The following is a 23,050-nucleotide window of genomic DNA, read 5'->3' on the forward strand; positions in this document are numbered from 1 at the left end:
ATGGCCAGTGAAGCCTTGTGAAATTCCCCCGCACCGGTGATCCACAAGCACACTTTACTTGCCAAAGGCCTGAGGTCTGTTTTATAGGCAAACACCCGGATTTTAGAAGAGCTGTGTAAACAAAAGCACAGGTATCAGACCTCCCTCTTGCTCTTTCCTGCTGCAGAAGGAGGAGCTCTGGCAGGCCGTGTTCGGGGTTCAGGAAGCACTAAGATACAGAAAGGTGTCTCGGGTGGAGCTGCGATGTGCTGAGCGGGACATGTGGGACGGCCCGAGCCCTGTCCCTCTCGCCCCGGGGGGAGGCCTGTCTTCGGCAGGTGTCTCGAGAACCAGGCCTTCTGCAGGGGGACACTCCTGCTTATCCAGATATTGCTGCCCTTGGACCCCCACCCTGGCAACTGGGATGGTTAGTATTGACTGAGCATTTCATAGTATCCTGGGAACTGAACAGAATGTTCTCCCAGCGCGGCTCCTTCCTCTGGTAGTGCAATTACACAGCTAGGTCCCTCATCCACCAACACACACACACTGTACGGTTACGTACTGATGACGTTTCAAGGTGTGCTTGCTGTTCATGTTCAAGGCCCCTGTTTATTTTTTAATGAGGGTTTTTTAAAGGCTTGCGTATATCAGAACACAGTGACATGCTGATCAATAGCAATTTCTAGGAGCTCTGGGAGGGAAGCTTATCCCAGAAGGTGATGGCGACCTGGCCTGTTGGGCATATGGAGGGGAGGCGTGTGATGACCAGCAGCCACCAAGGCCTCTGGTCTGTCGGGCTAGTTGAAGGACAGGAAGTGGCGGAGCTGCAGCACATGCTCAGGCGTCTGCCGCTGACCTTTCTTCCCACACCTCAGTTGTCGGAGTGGTTCTTCCTGGGCACCGACCGAGGGCCCCAGCAGGTGCCTGTGGACCCTGGCAAAACAGAAATCTGCAGGTTTCTCCAACATCACTTCATCCATGCAGGGTTCATTTAGTGATCACCCACTGTGTGCAGGCACTGTGGTGGATGCTAGGGGCACAAAATGAACAGGATCGTGAGCTTGACTGAGGCCCAGCACAGGGCTGGGAGGTGGAGGTGAGCCGTGGCTGGGCCTGTGGGCAGTGAGCAGCGATATGGACTCCAGCTGGGCTGGGGAAAGAGGGACAGTCACGTGTTACCCATGTGCGTCCAGAACTGTGCGTACATGTAAACACATGCATTCTTCCACCTTCCTTCCCTCCCCTCATCTAATCACTTTCTCTTCCTGAACCCTTTGGGGTCCTAGGTTTTGTGGAGAGGAGACCTGGGGAGCTGTGTGGGTTATTCTGTTGGGACCAGTGAGCTTGTCAAAAGGTTGGGAGTTTCTTCAAAAAAAAATGTTTACTAGGAACCGAAAGCTTAAGTTTTCTGCCCTAAATACACCATCAGATGCTTTAAGGACTCACATGCATGAACCAGAAAATGAATGTGCCCTTCATCGGCTGGGCCGGCATGCAGCGACTGTGTGCCCAGGTGGAAGCAGTCCCCACGGGCCAGCACCTGGGGCCACGCAGATACTGCCCCAGGTGCTGCCTGGCCTTGTGCGAAAGGCCCCTCCCCGCTCCACGGCCTGGACAAATCCAGATCCTGCGTCTGTTGATAGGACTCTTACGGCAGGTCCCTTAGTACAGACTCGAGCCCTGATAATGATCAGTTTTAGATTTTTCGCCATCTGTCGGAGCACAGGCTTGAAGCAGGGTTAGTTTGTGGGCCCCTGATGATTTCATTTGGTAAAATGGGGAACAGAGCGAGGGGGAGAGGAGAGGGGATCCTCACTGCGCCCAAGCCAGGACCCATCCCGAGGCCCACATCCTCAGGGTGCTCAGGGTCCCCGGGGAGCTGGAGAAGCCCCTGTGGCCCTGTGGGGTGGTCGTGTGGCAGCCCTGGATGTGCTGACAGGCTCCCAGCCACAAGCAGATGAATAGAGCCAGTGCTAGATGGGCCCGGGAGGTCACCAGGTCCAAGATGAGAAAACTGAGGCCCGCAGAGGGGAGGCGCTCACCCAGGGTCACCCAGCGTTGGTGGCAGGTAGACCAGGACAGCCTTCACTCCGAACAAACAAAAGCAACCCGGGTGAGCACAGAGCGTGCGGGATTGTGGTGTTGTTTAAATGTCCTTTTCTTATTTCAAGAAATAAGTGCATTCCCTCTTACCCAGTCAGTGAACCCTTGCTAACCTTTTGCCACCGCTGCTTCTTTAAACCCAGAGGAGTTGAGAGCTCCCGGTGAGCAGGGGAAGGTGCGTGAGAGGCCCCTGGCCTATGGGCTTAGCTCTCAGGCTCAGCCTGGATACGGCAGAGAAGCTTCTGGGGTCTCCACGCGGCCTCTGGGAGAGAAGCCGCCCGAAGGTGCCGTGGGAGCCTCTGACCGTTCTCGGCATCCTCCCGTCTACCAGCCGCCTCCTCCAGCAGCAGGCCTTCAGGGTCCCCGCCAGGGACCGAAGCGAGGGGACCGGGCCGAGGAGGAGCTGGCTCTTCTGAAGCCCGCCTCCCCCGGACACCTGCTGACAGAGCCCGGCAGGGTCGCACTTGTCCAGGAAAGCATCCTCGGAGAGCCGGGGCGCCGTGGAGATGAGACCACGGACCGGAGCACCCTGGGTCTGACCCTCCGGCACCTGTCCCCCATGCCGGGGACCCCTGTCCTGCCCGAAGGCCCCAGAGAAGCCACGTACCAGCCTTTGGAGACAGAACCTGAGGACGCAGAGGGAAGTCACCGCAGCCCGGGGCTGCTGCGGCACCAGCTTTTGGGGCACCTACACCAGGAGAGGCCACCTCTGAAGAGGGACCAGGGCAAAGAGAGGCTGGGGGGCCAGGAGGTCGACGAAGACCGAGACATCGATGAGTCCTCGCCCCAGGACTCTCCCCCCTCCCAGGCCTCCCCAAGTCCACAGAGCTCCCCAGCCCAAGGCGGGCCACTCCCCCAGGCAGGTTCCGGAGAAGCCGCCGGCACCCCTGGTTTCCCAGCTCAGGGTGCCATCCCCCTCCCTGTTGATTTCCTCTCCAAAGTTTCCACAGCACCCCAGGTCTCAGAGCCCGATGGGCCCAGCACAGGGCTCACGGAGGAAGGACACGATACGCCCCCCAAGTTCGCCTTCCACGTGGAAATCAAAGCCAACGTGCAGAAGGAACCGGCAGACTCGGAGGTGGATTTGGAAGGGGCTGCACTTCCAGGGACCCCTGGAGAGGATCAAGAGCCCTGGAGCCCCTCTGAGGGAGAGGATACAAAAAAGACTGACCTTCCGAGACCCCCTGAAAAGCAGCCTGTGGCTGGCCTGCCAGGGAAGCCCGTCAGCCGTGTCCCTCAACTCAAAGGTCTGTGCCTAGAGCTCCTTCACTCCTTCCTGGGGACCCCGTGTGCCACCCAGGCTGCGGGCACTGCCACTGAGCTTCCGGCCCCCGTGACTCCTGCCGCTTCCAAGGTTCCTCGGGACAGCCACTAAACCAGCCTGGGTGCTGCTGCTCACCCCGCCACGGCCGTCCCCCACCCCACAGGCCCTGGGTGCACGCGCTCCTCTCGCGATTGCCCGCCGTTCTGCATGTCTCCACCACCCCGCCCAGCGCTTTCTGCCCTGTTCACTTCTCTGGCCACCTACCTGGTTTACCCACAGCGGTCCGTCAGCCCACGGGAGGTTGGTTGGCGGGCCACACTCCAGAGAAGAAAACAGCTGCTCCTGCTTTTGAGGGCCTACTACGTGCCTTAAATTCATTGTCTAGGACCCTCCCAAATCATCCCAAGTGGGTATAATTAGTCCCACTTTGCAGATGAGAAAACTGAGGTTCAAAGAGTTAAAGTAGCTCGCTGGAGGTTACCGAATCCTAAGTGACCAAGGTAGGTTCAGGATCCAGGTAGGTCTGCCCTGTACACACAGTGACTTCCAGAAGGTTCTGAAGTAGACCCTCCTGCCCAGAGATGCAGAGGGCACAAGCCTGTCTTCTGCTGCTCTTGTCAGTGGACAGCACAGGACATGCAGCCGGTGGCACTCACAAACGTTCAGAGGTGGCCCGACCACCACCTCCCACCGGCCCTGCCTTGTGGCAGGGGGACAGTGAGCGGGAAAAAAATCTTCCTGTTCAAAGAACCTCCCTCAAGTCCTGGCAGAGCCTGTTCGGGGGTTGCAGGGTCCCAGGAAGCAAGACCACAGCTGCCCTGTGGGGGCTGGAGAGGCGGGAGGGGCATTCCCAAGTGGCAAGCCTCTGTGCCCTGTGAAGAAGGGGACAGCTTACATCCCAGAGGGGCTTCATGGCCACAAGTCGTGAGTGTCCACACATTCAGGACCCTTAGCATTTACAGTTATTTTCTGGGTTTAGGGGTTGGTGCTACTTAAGCATTTAACAACTGCTAAATTTTGATGAGATCCTACTTGTCAAGAAAATTGGAACCATTGTAAACAAAGGAAGCTGCATTTAAAATTTATAAACAGAAAAAAGTCCAATGTCCTATTTTTAAAATGTCCCAAGTTCCAAAACGGGAGGGAACAAATAACTGTGGCTTGACAGATTACATCACCGTTTCCTGAATATGGCATTTCATTGAATCCTGGCCCACTGCATGTTGACAGGCATGTCCAGGGGGAAGCTAAAAGCTCCACGGTCCAGTACGGTTAGAAAAAGACAGGATAAACAAAGTGAACTAGGGTTTGCGGGTACAGAACTCGTCAGAGCCCTCGGCGTTCTAGTTGTACATTCTGACCCTCCGACAGGACCGTAGTATGAATTTCCCAAAGTCATTTGATCTCCCCTGCTTACCTCTCCTGGAAGAGGGCCTGTTCAGGGCCCCCACCGGGGAAACGCTGACGTAGCTGACACTTTGGCTGTGACATGCGTGATGATGGTTCCTTTGGGCAAAGGGCGTGAATCGGGTCCGCCCAGGGCTGTTATTAAAATACAGATTCCTGGGCCCCGCCTTAGGTTTCCAGGGTCTCGGGGTAGGTCCAGGAATCTGTATTTCAATAGCCTCTCCTGCTGATTCTTCACAGTTCAGTTTAAAAACCTCTGGGCTGGATTGTCACTGATGTTCACTCTAAAATCCCAGTGTCCAGTAGCCGGTGAGCAGCTCCAAGGAGCACCCTGGCCTGGGGCCAGAGAACAAAGACAGTCTGTATGTAGTCAGCCTTCAAGAACGAATGTCAGTAGGAGAGGGTGAGGTAGAGGGGACACTGGTGGACAAGTGGATCAGTTTCCCCAAGGGGTGTGGCTTTTCAAACACAAAGCGGTCAGTGGTTTGTTCAGTCCTAAAATCAGAGATTATCTCTAGAACATTTGCTGGTAGCCAGTGTAGAGGTAATTTGGGGAAACGGCAAGGATGAGCCCCTCAGGAAGGCCCACAGCTGGCGACAAGACCAGCCAGGGCCTGGTCAGGGATGGGCTCATGGGAGAGCAGCCGCGGCTGTGCCCAAAGCCCCCATTAGTGAGGGGCAGGCTCTGGAAGACGGACTGGCGCCCCCTGACCCTTCCATGACAGCACGGCGCCTGGCCGAGCCACCCCACCTGCGGGACCTCCCAGTACCTGCTCCTGCTTGCGGGGGAGTTGACCCCAGCTGGGCGAGGCCAACCTAGGCAGAGGCAGGAAAGGAGACCGCGGGAGAGCCGGCCTTTTCCAAGCCGACCTGTGCCCGAAACACTTTCCTCTGCGACCCCTGCATGCCCCCTCCTGGGCCAACCTGCTCCCCCCTCACCAGGGGGCTCCAAGAGATGGCCGCGGCGTGCTGTGCTGGTACTAACAAGGAGAGACCTAACAGACTCAAGGGGAAAGCAACTCGGGGGGCTCCCGCGGGGCCCAGCCTAACAGAGCACGTGGCGCACCCGGAGAAGCCAGCCAGCTGAGGCTGGGCTCGTCCCACGAGTGCGCACAGGGGTGTAACGTGCATTCTCATTTTGTGTTTCATCAGCTCGCATGGTCAGCAAAGGCAAAGACGGCGCTGGAAACGATGACAAGAAAACCAAGGTAAGCGGGAGAAACCACAGAACCGTCTGCCGCCGTCAAGCGGGCTGAGAAGCCATGCTCTGTATCGGAATTAATTCTGTGGGTGACAAGCGGGAGTGTTGGCCACTGCGGCGCAGCTGTGTTCAAGCGCATAATGCCCCGCACTCCCGCCAGGAAGGGCGGTCAGCAGTTAACGGTCAGCGCTCCTGGTCTCAGGCATGTTAGCCTAGTCGCGATGAGGTGGCCGTGGCAAATGAAGGTATGTTTGAGTTTTCTGCAAGTGTGGATTTTGCAGCCCAGGTCTAGGCTCAGCCAATGTGTGCACGCTTCCCATCCACTGCACTGCGGGGACTCTCCTCCACGACTCTGCTTCCTGGGAAATGCTCCCGGGACTGCACAGCGGTGTCTTCCCAGGAGCGTCCCACTGTGGCCCTAGACCAAGGCCAGTTTTTCTTAAGGGCACCTACAGTCACCACGATCCATTCTGCTGCAAAGGTCTGGGTCTCCCTCAGTCCTGGAGCCCAGATGGAGTCCCCAGAAGCAGGATGTAACTCTAGGTGTTCGGGAGCATAATGAGGGCTGTGGCCCGAGGTGCCCGCCCTGCAGGAAGTCAGGGTTTGCCCCCACAAGGCCCTGGTGAGGGAGTGGGGGTCCTGCAGAGGCTTGGGGGTGGCTCTGCCCTAGGTGCTTGGAGCGGTGGCCACAGCTGCTTGCCAGTCATGGCGCACACGTAGGGGAACCCTGGCCCCATGTGTGCATGCATTCAGCTGTCCACTCGTTCTCACACACGGGACGGGTACCCTGCCCCTGCCCTGGAGTGGCTCCTGGGCTCACACCTCGGGGTCAGACCTCTCAGAGACCTTGGCCAGGTAGGGAGTACAACCTCGTGCATCTGGGGAACGAGGGGTGCCAGTGCCCACCCCACGCTTCTCTTCCTTCTCACCAGCCCGCTTGCACCCTCCGCTCACCAAGGCTGGCCGCCCAGGGGGCTGCAGTCACCTCGGTGGGGAGGTCAAGGGCAATGAGGAACAAACCCCAGAAACCCGATAAAGTCTCTAGTCAGGACCTGCCCTGCAGCTCGGACGCCCTCCCTGGAACCCCTCTAGACTTGTCCTCTCGGTTTTATTCCTGAGGGTGTTGCCCCTCCTCCACCAGGGCCACTCACCCCAGTTGAAGTACCGCAGAGGCAGTTAGGACAAACCCAGGTGCCAGCCACACCACCCGTCAAGTGCGGCTGCCTCTGTGAGGTCACCCCGCTGACAGACATCTGTCCCAGTGGCCGCCTGCCTCACCCAGGCTCCTTCCTTCAGTGGAACACGCTCAAGCGTAAACATCGGCCAAATCGGGGCCCTCGGATTGTGCTTAGTTTTACGTGAGATTTCAGTCAGGAAGCGTGTGTGTGTGTGTAACCTAAGTGGTGTCGGGCAGAATCTGTAAGACTTGGAACAGGCACAGCAGCCCTGATTTCAGCAAGTGTGAGTCTGTTGCTGAGGTGGAAGAGAGCCAGGGGCTAGCAGGCCTGCGAGGGCTCCCCACCTGGACCGAGTAGGACAAGTAGAAAGTGGGGCACCTTTGACCCATGACACATGGGAGATGTTTCATCAAGAAACATCCTAGCATCCTCTGCTCTGGCGATCTCCATCTACTTTTTGGGCGTGAAACACCCGTAAACCAGCGGTCTCCAAAGTGCGGGTGGGAACACGAGACAATCCAATGGGCTACAGAAAGAACATTCCGGAACTTCTGTTCATTTTCTGTCTTTTAGAAGTTTGGTCACACGTTTTGTAAGGCACAACCATATACTGGCATCGCGGTGCCGTGCTAACAACCGATGAACAAGCACGAGCACCAAGGCCGTGGGGTCCTGCTCTGTCCCTCCCGCTGGGCACTGGGGGCGGGGGGCGTGTGGCCCACACAGTATGGAGATCGCCGCTGCGAACCATCGCTGTTTATTGACTTTTAGTTGCTGTCCTTTTTCTGTTTGTGTCCCCCCCATGTGCTGACGTTTATTTTGATTTTGTTTGTGTTTATGTTTAAGACATCCACACCTTCCTCTGCTAAAACCCTGAAACGTAGGCCTTGCCTTAGCCCCACACGCCCCTCTCCTGGTAGCTCAGACCCTTTGATCAAACCCTCCAGCCCCGCCGCGCTCCCAGAGCCGTCCTCTCCTAAACACGCCTCTTCTGTCACACCCCGACCCGGCAGTTCTGGAGCAAAGGAGGTGAAAGTCAAGGTAAGGAAAGCACCTTTGGAAAGAGTCAGGCTGCTCTAATGTGGTTTTCCAATGGATTTTTTTTTTTTAAGCTGAAAAGACCTTTCTTCAGATAAGCTCTTGCCTAGAAGCACCGTGTAGAACAGTTAAAATTCTGGTTGCAGTGGGAGGGGGACTCGATGCCCTCCTTCTGAGCCCGCCTTGGTGCCTCATAGCAGCAGCAGCGGCCCCTGAGGGGACCCTGCTGTGGGAACCGCTCTAACTGGGTTTGTTTGTGCACTCCTGGCTCTTGTAACTCGAGTGTTTCCAGGCTGCCCTCTCTGGGGTTGGGTACCAGCGTCAGCATGCTGCCAGGCCTGTCCCGCTAGTCCACGCGCTCCCGAACCATCTGGATGTCCGCGGTGAATGTCAGTGTCTTTTGTGAGTGTAGGTTATGTATCAAGGGCATCGGCTGGGTGACCTGACCCAGTCACTGCCAGCTGGTTCCTCCTCAAGCCAGTGTGCTGATGCCGGTGTCCACCCACCAAGGGATCTTCACACACCTAAGGAGTTACTGTAACCTAAGGGCTGCTCGCAAGAGCACAGAACATGGCCAGCTCTGTTAGCACGCTGGGTCGGGTTTATCAGCGCCTTCAAGGGCCTCTGGTGAAACCAACCTCCATCGGCCAAATCCCTAAGGGGGGTCAGAAAGTGGTGTCCACACGGGAGTGGTCTGCTAGGGTCCTGCCTATTGACCGGGCCTGGGAGGGCAATGACCCTGATCATCGCCATAAGCTCCGTTGTCTTTCACAAAAGAGATGAGCACAACCCAGGCCAATAACCCGTGTGAACAATTCCCTCCAGGAGCAAACGGCATTTGGGGCACTTGGCGTCTGGGTGGGGCTGTGGGTCCGTGTGCCCGTCACGCCCTTGCGATTATGGGAGACATTTGTCGCATCTAGTACGCAAAGGGTCACCCCAATCATAGCCTCTTTTGAGCCAAAGCGGTTAAGTGGGGCTGGCATGGGCTCCAGGTGACAGCGACCTTCCCAGTTGTAAACACCACTCTTCTGTGCTTCGGTTCACAGGGGGCGGACACGAAACCTGGAACAAAGATCGCCACACCCCGGGGAGCGGCCCCTCCGGGCCAGAAAGGCCCAGCCAATGCCACCAGGATCCCTGCGAAAACCACACCGTCCCCTAAGACCCCGCCGGGCACAGGTAAGAAGCGTGTCCTCTGGAGCCCAGGCCTGTCTCTGAAGGCGCCAACAGTCCATGGCCCCTGTTAGCTAATCGGTGCTTGCAGTTTACCCAGCACCAGAAAGGTCATTTTCTTTTTAATCTTCTTGACAATTTTCTGAGGTAGATACTGAATCCCCACTTTTCACTGGCAATGAAGTTGAGGCTCTGAGAGTCTGCACGGCAAAGTCTAACCAGCTCATTCTATGAGGAAAGTGCAGCCACGTGACTGACAAGTGGCAGGAAGGGGGCTCCTTGGAGCTCCTCTGACCCCACGTCCAGGGCCCCTGAGAGGTGGTGCTCAGCCCCCCTGCAGCCTGGATACATGGCTACTCTCAACTTCACACTGTGCAACCTCTGCCCAGCTGCCCTCACCGGGCTTGTTAGGGACCCTCGGGCAGAACCTAAGGGCTCCGCTAGCTGTCGCAGGCCGTGTCTGTCCTCCTGGGCTCCTGGGCGCAAAACCCAGCTGGTTCTGAGTAGCAGAAAAGACCTCTGCAGAGCAACTTTGCTTCAGTGGTACTATTAAGAGTAGCAGCCCTGCCCCGGCAGGTGTACCTTGGTTGGTTGGAGCATCATCCTGTAAGCAAAAGGTTGCATGTTCAATTCCCGGTCAGGGGCACTTGCCTGGGTTGCAGGTTCAATTCCCTTGTCCAGGTACATTCGATCCCTGGTCCGGGCACAACTGGATGCTCCTCTCTCACATCAGTATTTCTCTCTCTCCCTTCTTCTCGCTGTAAAAGTAATTTTTAAAAATGTTCTCAGGTAAGGATTAAAAAAAAGGGTAGTAGCCCTCTTTGGGGATTGAGAACAGTGAAGTGAAGCTCCCCTCATCCACCTGAGACGTGTCCCAGCAACTGGGTTTACGTTCTGCACAACTCGGGGGCACCTGGCCTGCGTTGGCTCCAGCAGGTGCTCAGGGGGCCTGTGCGTGAGCTCGGGCCGGTGCGGTGGTGTCTCAGAGCCCTTTGTCTGCTGCCTGTTTTGGCCGTGGAGTTCAGTCCGAGTTTGCCGCCGGCCAGTCCCTCCAGGGCCGGCCACCCGCTCAGTAAGGCCTGTTGGTCTGGTTTTTTGCGCAGTGTTGTTCTCATGTGTATAATGCCTATGATGCAAGGTGATTAAGGAATTGTGATCGGGTCTTATCCACAATTCTCATCCTGCTTTTTGTCACTTACCATTACACCAGCTGACTCTCACCACCGGAGCCAGAACTGGAAACAAGAACGTCCATTTCTCTTTGGGTCTTACCTGCTCTTGGGTGGCAGCCTGCAGGTGGACGGGACACCCCATGGGCCCCCTTGACCTTGTTTCCTGACACACGGGGAGGAGTGCCTGTTCCCCAAGCGCCTCCTTAAACCTTACTCACTCCTGCCACGCTCTCTAGCTGGGTGCCCATGGCCTGGGGAAGAGGCCCCATTTAAGCCTGATTATAATGAGGCTTTCTGTGGATTTTTCTTTTTAAGCTCCCAGGCAAATGCAGAGAAAACCACTCCCCGCAGGGGCAAAGTCTGAGAGAGGTCCTTGTGAGCCTGCTCCGCCCAGGGGGCCGCCCCCTTTGTGTGTTTGTCGGCTGTTTGTCAGCTGAGATTTTAGAGCTGGAGGGCCTGCTTCTGAGACACCAGTTTCACACGCTGGGCCTGAATCGGAACGTTTGGAATTCCCATTCCTCTTCTCGCGTGGTTTGTTTAGGCGTGGCTGCCTGATGGATCTTTCTAATCCTGCGTGTTCTCATCTCCCTCTGCTGAGGGTTGAAGGCTGATGTGTGGGGCGGGGAGCACGTGCCCCCCAGCCCTTTGTGCTTGCTGGAGGTGAGGTCTGTCCCTAACCAAGGTCTTGGAGTGAAAGTCCCTCTGGCAGGTATTAAACGCTCCACCGAAGAAGCAAGCCTATCCCTGCTCTGGGCGCTTTGACCTGTCACTGCATCCGGTCTCCAAAATATCAGAGCTGGGACCGCACTCCCCATTCTTCAGATGAGGACACAGGCTCTGGCCACTGTGCAATTAGGTAGCACAGAGAGGATCTGAAGCCGCCACCAAGTCTCAGCCATGTGCCTGGAGGCAGGAGGGCAGGGCAGGGTCGGGCTAGGGCTGCGTCTGGAGGCAGAGACCCAGCTGGAGTCTCTGTAGGTGGAAAGGAGAAAAGGCGTCCTGTTGCCACAGAGCTCGATGACACTGGGGATAAGTGCAGATGTGGATTGCCACACTCTAAGAAGACCCATGCTTACTCTCCACTCGACAAGTCGGCCCAGAGCTGAGGGAGGCTAAGCCTCAGTCCCCACCCAGGTACAGCACCAGCCCAGGTGCTCCCAGACTCCAGTCTGCTCCAGAGTCTCGGGGGAGCTGGGGACGAGGACGAGCCAGTGTGCGCAGCGCCGCCCCCCCCCAAGAGATTCTGTCAGAGCAGGTGTGGATGGGGCCCGGGAATCTGCATCTCACCGGTCCCACATGTCCCTCACAGCTCCAGAGACTCTGAGCCACGCGTGGAGAAACACAGGAGAACAGGGGTGCCTGTCAGGGAGCTCAGGGCAGGCTGTGGGGCGAGGACCGGTCCCAGCAGCGTTCCTGGCGGGCGCGGACCGGCGACTGGTGTTTGCCCTGCATCCTGGGGAAGCACACGAGTTCTTGGGGAGGGGACGGCAGAGCAGGGCACAGGGTGTGAGCACGGCTTGCTGGGAGGGCCAGGGACGGCTGGACGTGAAGTAGGCATGCTGTTCTGGAGCCAGGGAGGCTGGGTAGGCGTCTGGTGGGAAAGGGCCCTTGAACTCGCTGAACAGCTTGAGACTCACCCTGTGGGTAAAGGGTCTAATGGCTCCAGACAAGGGTGGCCCCTGGGTCCTTGCATTGCCCTTATTCAGGGAAAATCCACCCAGAATTGCACCAGAGTCTAAAGCACAGCACACACACCCCTGCCTGGCCTCCCTCCCTGCTGGCGTTATAATTATTTTCATTTATGAGTTGGGGTGCTGAGCTCAGACGGGGGAGCGACTTGTCTGAGACAGCACAGCGAGTCAGGTCCCATCTCTTGCCTTCAGGGCCACAGAGCAGAGCTGGCTGCCTGCCTGCAAAGGGCTCCTGGGAGGCCCTTGGTGGACACTTTTGCTTCCCTGGGAAGTGAGGTGTCTCTGTCCCTAAGTGACAAGGCCAGGAAGAAAGGATGTTCCTGTAGCGTGAGCTCAAGGGCGGCCTCCTGAGCTCCCAGCCTGGAAATGGACCCTGAGGACAGGCAGCCCCCAGGGCCTGTGCGGACCGGCAGCCATTCCAAGTTCCGGCCTCACTCCCTGCTCCTTTCCAGGCGAATCTGGGAAATCTGGAGACCGCAGTGGCTACAGCAGCCCCGGCTCCCCCGGCACTCCTGGCAGCCGCTCCCGCACCCCATCCCTGCCAACCCCGCCCACCCGGGAGCCCAAGAAGGTGGCGGTGGTCCGCACCCCACCCAAGTCACCCTCTTCAGCCAAGAGCCGCCTGCAGACTGCACCCGTGCCCATGCCAGACCTGAAAAATGTCAAGTCCAAGATTGGCTCCACCGAAAACCTGAAGCACCAGCCAGGAGGTGGGAAGGTAAGGGCATGGGGAGGCTGGCTGTGCGTGCGCAGAACCCAGGACACCAGGAGAAGGCGCGGGGTGGGGGAGGGGGGGTGGCACGCCTGGGGCAGAGGCGGGCAAGTGGGTCGGCTCCCACTCCTCACATAGCACCCGGGCCTCTTCCAGACCTCTTCGAGGGGTCCCCACAATGGGGTGTAGCTCTTTATTGGGGTCACCACGAAGCCGCAAGTGCCCTGCTCAAGGGAGAGAAAGCACTGGTTCTTTCCCCGCCCGTATCAGCCCCTGCTGATCAGGTGGGGTCAGGGATTACAGGGCTGTTGTCTGCGACCTGGGGGTTCTCAAAGTGGGGACGGCACAGAGGCCCCCCGGCGGGCCTCGAGTTTAGAACAGGACGCAGCGGATCGTAGGCGGGTGTCTCTGGCCTTTGTTGGGCATTTGTTTAAGTTGGTTTCTCTCCAGCCTTTAGTTCTGGGGAAAGTCGGGGCTCCGCTCTGAACAACGGATTCTTCCAGGGGCAGGTGGCTGCTGTGACATGCTCCGGTCCCCTCAGGTGGAGACACAGGAGCTGCCGAGGGCCTGAGGTGGAGGGAGGTGGGCCTGGCCTGGACCCCGCCTTCCTGCTTGTCCGTGTCCCCATTTATGAGTTTCCTGGGGCTGACCGATGAAATACCACAGACTGGGCAGCTGCAATGACCGAAACGTACTTCCTCACAGCTCTGGAGACCAGAAGTCCAAGATCGAGGTGTTGAAGGGTTGATTTCTGCTGAGGTCTCTCTCCTCGACTTGCAGATGGCCGCCTTCTCCGCATGCCCTTGCATGGCCTCTTCCCCTGGGCATGTCTACCTCCCAGTCTCCCCTCCTTGTAAGGACGCCAGCCCCACTGGATTAGGGCTCACCCTAATGACCTCGTTTGAACAGAATGACCCCTTTACAGTCCGTAGCTCCAAACCCTTTCCCATTCTGAGCGCTGGGAGTTAGGACTTCACCCTGTGAATTTTGGGGAACACAACTCAGCACCTGGAGTGGAGTTGGGAGGGGAAGGGAGAAGAGGAGGCACGTGTGGGTGCAGGTGTGTTGGGCCTTCTGTCTCGGCCGCTTTGGGGGCAGCGGGCCCCCGGGGGGCAGGGGGAGCCTTACAGAGCCACCAACCCACGCTTCCCTCTCCGTCGGGGTGGCCCAGCCCCCCACAGAGGGCACCCTCCGCTCCGCTGGTTCCGTTTATTACCCTTGGCCAGGGCCTGGCTGTCCCTGAACCCTGCACCTCACCTCCTCTGGAGCCTCGGGGCCTCCCACTGGCCTCGCCCACCCTGCTGCTGCCCAGCGGGGGTCCGGGCGCCTCTGGGGTGGAGCTGGTCTTCAGACTACGGGAGGCCCTGGGCCCGTGTTCACTTCTCTAATGTCGGCCTGTACTCCTCTCGGTGAAACGCGTCTCGTTCCAGAAGCAGCCCAGAGGCAGCCGTGTGGGGTGTGGGGTGAGGCCGGCCCTTCCGTGAAGCCTCAGGGGCAGAGCGCCCTCCGGGGAGCTGGTGTCCAGAGCGGTGGGGTGGTTCACACAGGCAGCGGCACCCTTCCCCCTGCGCCCTTCCCTCCTGTGCCTGTTTTCATGGCACAGAGTGACTGTTTGCCCACATTGTGAAAAATGAGAAACAAAACCACAGGTGGCCAGTTCCAAACCCCCGAGATTAGGCAGCTGTGACCAGCGCCCACGACAACTCATTAGAGGAACACTGTAACCATGAGCATTTCCCAGCCTGCACAGTTCTGCACACACCAGCAGACACCCAGAGTCCTCCCGCCAGCCCGGGGTCATCTGAGGTTGGCTTGGAACGTCTGGGCATGTTTGGCCCGGTTCTCGCAGCTCTGCTGAGTGGCAAGGAGAAGAGGAGGGGGGCACTTCCCCAGGGCTGCCCGGCCACCCCCACTGTCCACTGCGCGGGGAGAGGCATCCGGGGAACCAGGGCCAGTGACACGATGCTCAGGGTATGGGGGGAGGTGCCCCCACTTCACTGCCTCACCACGCTGGGCGCAGACATACGTCCTCATCCACTGAAGGTTCAAGGAGAAGAGCTGCTTCTCTCAGGACTTACGGGGGCAGGAGGCGGGAAAGCGGGGGCAGGAGGAGCAACAGCGGTTCCTTCAATTCCACGGAAAACCTAGAAAACCATCTGAACTGAAGAAAACCTCAGCCATAACAGCAAAGATCAACACGTCACTCTCCAGGAAAACTGAAAAGGGAAAGGAGAAAAGGCAGCACTTGGGATCCACAGAGGAGGCTCTTTAAATGACCTGTGGAAGTTCCGTGTGTCCTCTGTTGGGACTGGGCTGAGGGCTTCTCAAGGTGACGTTGAGATCCCGGGCCGCTGCAGCCCACGACGCACAGGAACCACCCACTGGGTGTTCATTCGGCCGCACAGGGAACAGCTCGCCGTCGCAGGCTGACTCAGCTCCCTGAACAGAGGACCACGCTGGACAAGGAAGCGCGGTAGACTCCGTGCTTGGGAACCTGCAGACTGAAAACCACGGCCCCTCAGGATAAGCCATTGGTTGAAAACCAATGTAAAACTTCTATTTTCGGCTTCGTACTTTTCTCTGTGTTCATCTTTTGCTGCCGTGAGCATGTATGGCTTGAAGAGTCCAAAATGAAATTCTTAATTTGAAAAGGAAAATGCGGAAGAGTCACTTGGCCACCCCACAGAACCAGTCGGGTCCATCAGAGACGGGAGCAAAGGGGAGGCGGGCCCGCGGCTGCAGCCCATCGCAGATCAGGGAGCCTGCTCCCGGAGCCCTGGGACTGGGCTCTGGAGCCCAGCTGCAGAGGGGAACGGCCTGGGCGTGCGGTGGGAGGGGGCCCCCCCAGGCATTTCCGGTGTGCAGTGCAGGCTAAGAACCAGTGTCCCCGAATTCTTCCCTGCTAACCTCTGGCCTCAACCCCAGCTCCTAGCACACCCTGGATCTGATAACCAGTTTTCCTCTTTTGGTCCCAAACCTGTCCCTGTTTTCAGCTTCCATGGACCTGGCTCCTCAGTCAGCTCAGACCCAACCCAGGCCGCCCCCTCTGTCCTGCACCCCTCTCCCTGGTCCCCATTCCTGCCTTCTTGGTGAGGGCAGCAGGGGGCGTTCAGACACAGAGACAGAGAACCAGCATTTAAAACACAGTAAAAACCCTGCTCACTGCAGGTGTGAGCGATGTGAAATTGGCCTCCTTACATCCTGGGGAGGGCTCAAATCAGCACAGTCCTTTTGGATATAACGAGGGCACGTTCATAATTTTCACACTTCAGCTCTGCCCAGTCAGTGATCTGTGGGTCTCGTCTTTTCCTCCGGACCAATGTTCGTGCCCCTGTGGCCTCAATTCAGAGAAGCTAGAGCAGACCCTTGTTGGGAACCATCACTGGCCTTTGAAAGGATAATCCCCTGCATAGAGTGCTGGGCACACGGACTGGAAGAGGACAGCAGGAAACTGCACCCTGGAGATTTTTGCTCTGCAAATGAAGTTAGACCTGGGAGAGCCAGTGGCATGCGGGTTTAGGCTGGTGCTTGTTCAGTTACACAAGAGCTAGGGAGGGTTAACAATCGATCGCGGAAGTCCTGCTGGGTCCGCTGGGTGTTCACTCTGACTGGACAGGACACCATCCCCCAGCCAGAGGAAGAGAAAGAGGATGTTGGAGGCACCAACAGCCGAGAGCCCCGGGCTCCACTGTCGGTGTCCATGGGCGGGGGGGGGGGGGGGGCAGTGGGTGAGCTTGGGAGGCTGTCAGAGCTGATTAAGAGGGTGTAGAAGGCAGGCGAGGGCAACACCAACCTCAGCAGCCCCTCTGTGGGCCAGTGGGGAGCTGGGAAGGAAGCCCAGGGCCCCCGGTGCTGTCCACGGTGGAAAGTACTTGCTTGGGGCCAAGGCTGCCTGGTCCGGAGAACTGGGGATCCCCGTGGCTGCCAAGATGAGAAGGGTGCTCAGAGTCACAGCCAAAAAAGGGCACAGGGCCTGAGTATGGGTGGTCTGGTTGGCTCTGAGCGCCTAGAGCTAAAGTCACTTCCTCTGGGGACGTCCTGGCTAGTGGCTGCGATGTGAAGACCCCAGGCTGGACAGGACCTGGGAGCCCAGGAAGGACATGAACCTACCAGAGCCCTCAGGCTTTGACAGACTTGGGCTGCAATATCCCAAGTGGCCACAAGATGGCGATGGAATACCATAAGCGTCTGTCTCCATTCTGGAAAACCGAAGTTTTTTTAAATTTATTCTATTTATTGACAAAGTCCCAGGACACGGTTTTAAAAACACAGATGAAGAACATTTATGTGGAGTAAATGAAGTGAAGTTTTACCTGGGATAGTTTGCCTGTCTTGGACTCAGGGCAGCCTGGACTCAGGTGCAGGCCCTGAGGGGAGTGAGGGTGGGGGTGGGGTGGGAAGGGTGGGACGAGTGAGACCCTCCTCCGAAACAGCCCTGGAAACTTCCAGCGCCTGTGCTTCTGAAAAGATCTCTCATAAATCAAATCATCTAAACGACGCTTGGGGCAGTCTCCCTTTAAAGGAACAGTATAAATAGTTCCACAGGTGACTCCCCTGTTACTTGATCTCTTCCGTGGCTGGTTTACTTAACAGTCCTAGATCAGTTCCCAGCATGACCACCCTGGACTTTCTCCCACCAGAACACCCCACTCCCAGTCCTCAGCGCTGGGCCTCTAGAGCCTGGTGAGGGGAGGTCGGGCCCAGCAGCACCAGGGACAGACAGCCCGTGGTGGCTGGCCCAGCCTGGGAGCTCCTGGGGGAAGGGCTGGGCCAGCTGGAGCACCTGGGAGATCTGAGCACAGGGAACAAGTTCAATGCCTAAGGAGGGTTTAGGGCTGCACTGGGTCCTCCAGGAAGTAGATTGAACTGAAGTGGACCCGCCCTACCTTACCCCACCCTCTGCTGCAGGGCCAAAATCTGACCACAGGAATTCCTCCCCTGACTAGGAGTCTCCAGATCAAAATGTGGAGCTTCCAAAACACTGTTCTCCCCACAGTGGGTAGTCTCGGTGCCTGGCCAGAACCGAGGCTCAGCATCCCATGTTACTCTAGATGAGACGTCGTTCAGGATTCCAATTTTCCAACGCCAGCCATTCCCCCTTTTTCTTTTTTCTGTAAATTTAACATTCTGTAAAGGGTGTTGGCTTAATCTAACAACCAACAGTCATTCATGTTTGCTTTGTAAATATCCTTGGGTCTATTGCCAAATCCCACAAAAGCTCATTGCCTTTTTTTGTGGGATTAGAACAAGAAAAAACCACACTGGGAGGAAAAAAATTCATGTATTTACAGATCTTGTTAATGTTTAATGTCTCTTGATTCATTTGATGAAGTTCTTATATGGATTTATATAGAAAACAAGTTATTTTCCTTGAAAAACTAGTGAGTTTTCTTTGTCGGATAAGGAGGGTTATGTAACCCATCCTGTTTTTCTTTTTTTGCCTTGCCTTCCAGGAAGCTCAGAGTTAAATGTAATGATTCATCTTGTAATTGTCAGGGCTAGTGGCCTCCCAAGCTTTTACCTCATCCTTTAAGTTTTCTTGCTTTATTAGTGTGGGTGGGTGGGGGTTTTCTAATTCTAAACAGCTCTTTGTGAAAATAGGCAAATTTGCCTCTGGGACTTATGCAGTTGAGAGTTGTAAATAACAAATGACCCCCAAAGAAGAAGGTCCTGTGGGATTCCTTCAAATCTGAGGGTGGTACAAACCGATTCAGAGACTCGATGCAGAGGGTGGAACCACAACTCTGTAAGAAGCAGTTCTAGAAAGCCCCTTCCTCCCCCTGCTCTTAGCGCCAGCCTGCAGTGTCTCCCTGCCGGCGAGAGAACCTTGGTGTCCTCCAAGGGACAGTGTTGTTTTGTTCGACTTGTGACGCAATGGCCTTGAGGACAGACAGCTCAGGCAAAACGCTGCTCTCACACCCGTAGCCTGTGGCCACAGAAACCCCCACCCAGACTCCTGTGCGGGCTCCAGAAAGTCTCCGAACCTCTCTGGGCCTCTGGGGGCCTCCTCATCAGGAAGCCAAGGGGATGACGGGTGAGAAAGGTGACATGGAGTTAGGTATTTATCCAACCTTGAAGGAAGGGGTGGCTTTTCCATTTAAAAACCAAAGAAGTTGCAAAGAGAGAATTCGAGTATGTAAAAATCCAAACCTTTGTATGTTAGAAACAAATGTACCTACCAGCAAAAAGGGGGTGAAGGAGCCATTTTCATCATAATCTATGAAACTCAGATAAGCCAACAAGGCTTTACGTCAAAGAGATCAGCAAAACGCATTTCTAAATGGCCAATACTGGCAGCAGGATGGCGGAACTGACTTTCTGTACAGTTGCTCTCAGGGCAGATTTGTCCCATCTTTTTCAAAAGCCATTGAGAGGGTGGTGTCCAGCATTTTTACAGTATTTGTAACTTTGACCCAGAAATTCTCCTTCTGTATGCTTTGAAAATAATCCATAATATAGCAGGGGAAAACTTTTTGCAGAAAGATGTTCATAGTGAGGCGGTTGATAGTGTCTACAATGGAATCAGTATAAATAACTGACAGCACAGATACCCCAGTACGGAATCTGACCCATCCTGTAGAACAGTGCCCTGAGGACTGCAGAACTCGGCAGACCCTTAGGGTGTGATGTTACTTGATAAAGGAAGGTACAGACCGTATGGACACAGTAATTGCTAGCATTTCTGTGTGTATGATGGTAGTTTATTTATACATATGAGACTTCAAAGGAATACGAGGAAATGCAATAATGGTTTTGTTCAGAAGGCAATACAACTGTTGGGGTTTTTTGTGTACTTTTTAACGTCTATTTTTAAAATCAGAATGTTACATTCCTTTTCTAATGAGAAATACATAGCCTTGTCTTTTTAAGGAATATAAAAGAAAATAAAGAGGTAGATTTGCTTTGGCTGGTATGGCTCAGTGGACTGAGCGCCAGCCTGCAAATTGAAAGGTCGCCAGTTCAATTCCCAGTCAAGGCACATGCCTGGGTTGCAGGTTGGGTCCCCAGTTGGGCATGTGAAAGGCAACTAATGGCTGCATCCCTCTTATGTTGATGTTTCTCTCCCTCTCTCTCTCTCCCTCCCTTCCTCTCTCTTTATAAGTAAATAAATAAAATCTAAAAGAAAAAGAGGTAGGTTAGATATGTGTTTCCCAGGTTTTCAGGTTTGGACTAAGAAAAAAGCTGGGGATGGCGTCCAAGAGAAGATTGCTATCTGTTCACTTTGCCAGATTAAGGACATCTAAAAATAATGAACATTGTTTACTGTTAATGTGATTTAATAATTAAGAATTCAATACAGGAAAGGCCCTTCTAACACCAAAGAGTAGGATGGTGTCATGTCCACAGTTTGTTTTGCTGAGACCCGTGGACCCCCTGGTGGCTGGCTCTGGCCGTTGAGTCCGTGTGGGACACCTCTCCCTAGATGAGCCAGGCCAGGGCTGTGACCCCCAGCCACAGCCGTCCAGACAGTCCCTGGGCCTCTGGGGCAGTGACTCAGACAGCGATGCTGGTTCTTAACTGGGAACTCCAGCCGATAGTTATTTCTGTCCCTGACGGACAGAAACTGTGGCCCAGGGTTTCCGAGCACAGAGCTCCTGCGGGGGAGGCAGCTGGTGACTAGGGTGGTATCGCTCTAGCAGACAAAGTGCAGTTTTACTTTTTCTTTTAAATTTTATTTATCTTTGGAGAGATGGGAAAGGAGGGAGAAAAACATCAGTGTGAGAGGGAAATACTGATCAGTTGCCTCTCAAATGCCCCCCTCCCCCCCACCCAGGTTGGAGACCTGGCCCGCAACCCAGTCAAGTGCTCTGACTGGGAATCCAACTGATGACCTTGTAGTTCGCAGGATGACACTCAACCCACTGAGCCACACGGTTTAGGGGTAAAATGGAGTTTTCCAACTCTCCTTGTCTGTGCCACACTTTTTCAACAAACTGGGTCAAAATCACCCTTCACTGAGATGTTGATATCCCCACCCCTTCTCCCTGACCCCTGGAGAGGGAGCCTCCCAGAGCTGCGGTGGGGAGACCCCTGGGCCGGTCCGCCCAGTTCCCTTTCAGCACCTGCTGGGCCGTGGCCCAGGCGAGCCAATGGCTGCAAGGGCAGCGCCCGCCTGCCTTCCAGGAGACCAGGTCCTCCCATGGAAGGGGCGTCGGGACCACCTTCCCCGTAAGGCCAGCTGTGTGGTCCTCGTGGTGTCAGTGACCCTTGAACCCAGCCGTGCAGTCGGGGCGCTTTTCAGAAGCACGGAGACTGAGAGTCTAATTCTGGGTCGGGGTGGGGTCTGGGATTTTTTTGAAAAAGCACCTGCAGGCGATTCCATTGCCCGGCAAGCTTGTGAACAGCCACCAAAATGTCTTGGTGAATGTTCCGACGGGGCTGGCTGGGTGTGGATGAGGACCCGGGGTGGGGAGGAGACTCTTCACTACTTCATTTAGCAAAACAAGTGAGCACATTTTCTTCCATCTCCACCTGTGAACACTCGGCTCCAGCCCCTGGGCCTCACAGGGGCTGCGGCAGGGCCTCGGTGACAGGATCCTTAGTCAAGTGAGGAACCGCCTCCCGACTGATGTCTGGCAAACCCCGTGCTGAGAGGTGGGGTCCACCCCCCATCACCCAGTCCTGGAATGCCTGACTGGGCCCTCCCCGCCCCGCGGGCAGGGGCAGCTGGGCAGAGCAGGGCCGTCTGGACCTGGCGGGTTACTCATCCTTTTTTCTGGCTGTCAAAGGTGCAGATAATTAATAAGAAGCTGGATCTTAGCAACGTCCAGTCCAAGTGTGGCTCAAAGGATAATATCAAACACGTGCCCGGAGGCGGCAGTGTGAGTACCTCCACACTTCCCCCGCCCGACTGCGGGTCTGGTTCTTCGGAAGCAGCATGAGTGTGTGTCTTTGCGAGACATTGCACAGAATAAACCGTTCTAGTCCGTGTCCCCAGGGAAACCTAGCCCAGGCCCCCCACCCTGGTGCCCACTGCTGCAGGAGGGGTGCCCTGCCCCCCTGTGCGGCCTGCACCAGCCGCGTGGAGAAGATGGCTGACCCTCCCTGGCTCACACCTGCAGGCGGGGTCCTCCCAGCACGAACGCCCATCGTGACCCCACCCCCCGCCCAGCACGGGCTCCTGGGAGCCCCGCAGTCCTGTGTTGGGCTGAAGGTGGCAGTGCCTGGGATGATGGCTCTGTCACCTCCTCCCCCGTCACCTGGGCAGGTGCACTTTGAGTGGCTCCAGTGTGGACACCTGGCCCGTTTGTCCTGACGAGCGGACCCAAAGGTCTTACTTTACTATCAGAGCAAGAGAAGTCCCGTCTCTGCTCCCGTTTGCCTTCCGCGTTTGCGGGGCGGCCACTGCATGAGCCTCTCGCTCCAGCTGCAAACCGGCTCCCCGCGCCGCAGGCTCTCAGATGCAAAGGGCCCGACGGAAGTGCCCAGGGCTGCCCCGGGAATGGTGCTGAGCCCTTTCAAGTCTGCCTTCAAGCGTTCCTGGGCAGCTCCCGCACCCCGCGCACGGCCCCTGAGGCCTGCCCTGCCACCCCACTTCCCCACTTGATCGGCTCTGCTGTCACCCTCCGAGCTGTCCCTTGGGCAACAGTGGGCGCAAACTCGTCATCCTGAGACCCCCCCGCCTCCTCGCAGCCCCCTCCTCACTGCCCCAGCCTAACGCATTGGGGAGCAGGAGGTTCGAGACCCCTGAGGTCCAGCTGCGGGGAGAGGATGGTTTCTGAGAGCAGGCACCTGGCTCCTGGCTGGCAGCCCAGGAGGTGATGACGGCCCCCGAGGGGCTGTCTCTCCACAGAATGCCCAGCCTGGGCCGCCCCCATCTCATCCAGCCCGAGGGTTTATTCTTGCAATGTGCTTCTGCCCGGGGTGTGGGCACTCACCACGCGGCTGCTGCATGGCGCTTCATTAACACTCCCTCACAGTGTCTGCTGTGTGTCCTCTGTCCCCCAGCCCCGGCTCTCCTGACCCGCTGCCGCCTTGTCTGCTGCCGAGAGGTGCGGGGACGCCCCCGCCCGAGATCACGGGATCGCGTTACCGTCTTAGCTTTGCCTCCCGGTTCTCTGGCTGCGCTGCAGGCGGGGCTCCGGCCAGAGGCGGCGCACGCGCTGTCCGGTTTCACTTGTGCCTG

General features: G+C 56.6%; 1 protein-coding gene across 13 annotated transcripts in view; it reads left to right on the forward strand.

Moving 5' to 3' along the window:
• MAPT (microtubule associated protein tau) overlaps window positions 1-23,050 on the forward strand; it is an 86,698-nt gene that overhangs the window by 56,168 nt on the left and 7,480 nt on the right. For 3 of the 13 annotated variants that reach the window (XM_037163614.2, XM_037163615.2, XM_037163616.2), the window contains 6 exons: window positions 3,027-3,332; window positions 5,909-5,964; window positions 7,982-8,176; window positions 9,223-9,355; window positions 12,665-12,930; window positions 21,654-21,746. In XM_037163614.2, the coding sequence (XP_037019509.2) occupies window positions 3,027-3,332; window positions 5,909-5,964; window positions 7,982-8,176; window positions 9,223-9,355; window positions 12,665-12,930; window positions 21,654-21,746 (1,049 nt within the window). Of the gene's footprint in view, window positions 1-2,228; window positions 3,333-5,908; window positions 5,965-7,981; window positions 8,177-9,222; window positions 9,356-12,664; window positions 12,931-21,653; window positions 21,747-23,050 lie in introns of all 13 variants that reach the window. The other 10 variants (XM_037163619.2, XM_037163620.2, XM_037163622.2 and 7 more) reach the window with 5 other exon arrangements.

The sequence above is a fragment of the Artibeus jamaicensis genome, unplaced genomic scaffold (assembly GCF_021234435.1).
Source record: "Artibeus jamaicensis isolate MK-2021 breed Jamaican fruit bat unplaced genomic scaffold, CSHL_Jam_final contig_1998, whole genome shotgun sequence".
Classification (NCBI taxonomy): Eukaryota; Metazoa; Chordata; class Mammalia; order Chiroptera; family Phyllostomidae; genus Artibeus; species Artibeus jamaicensis.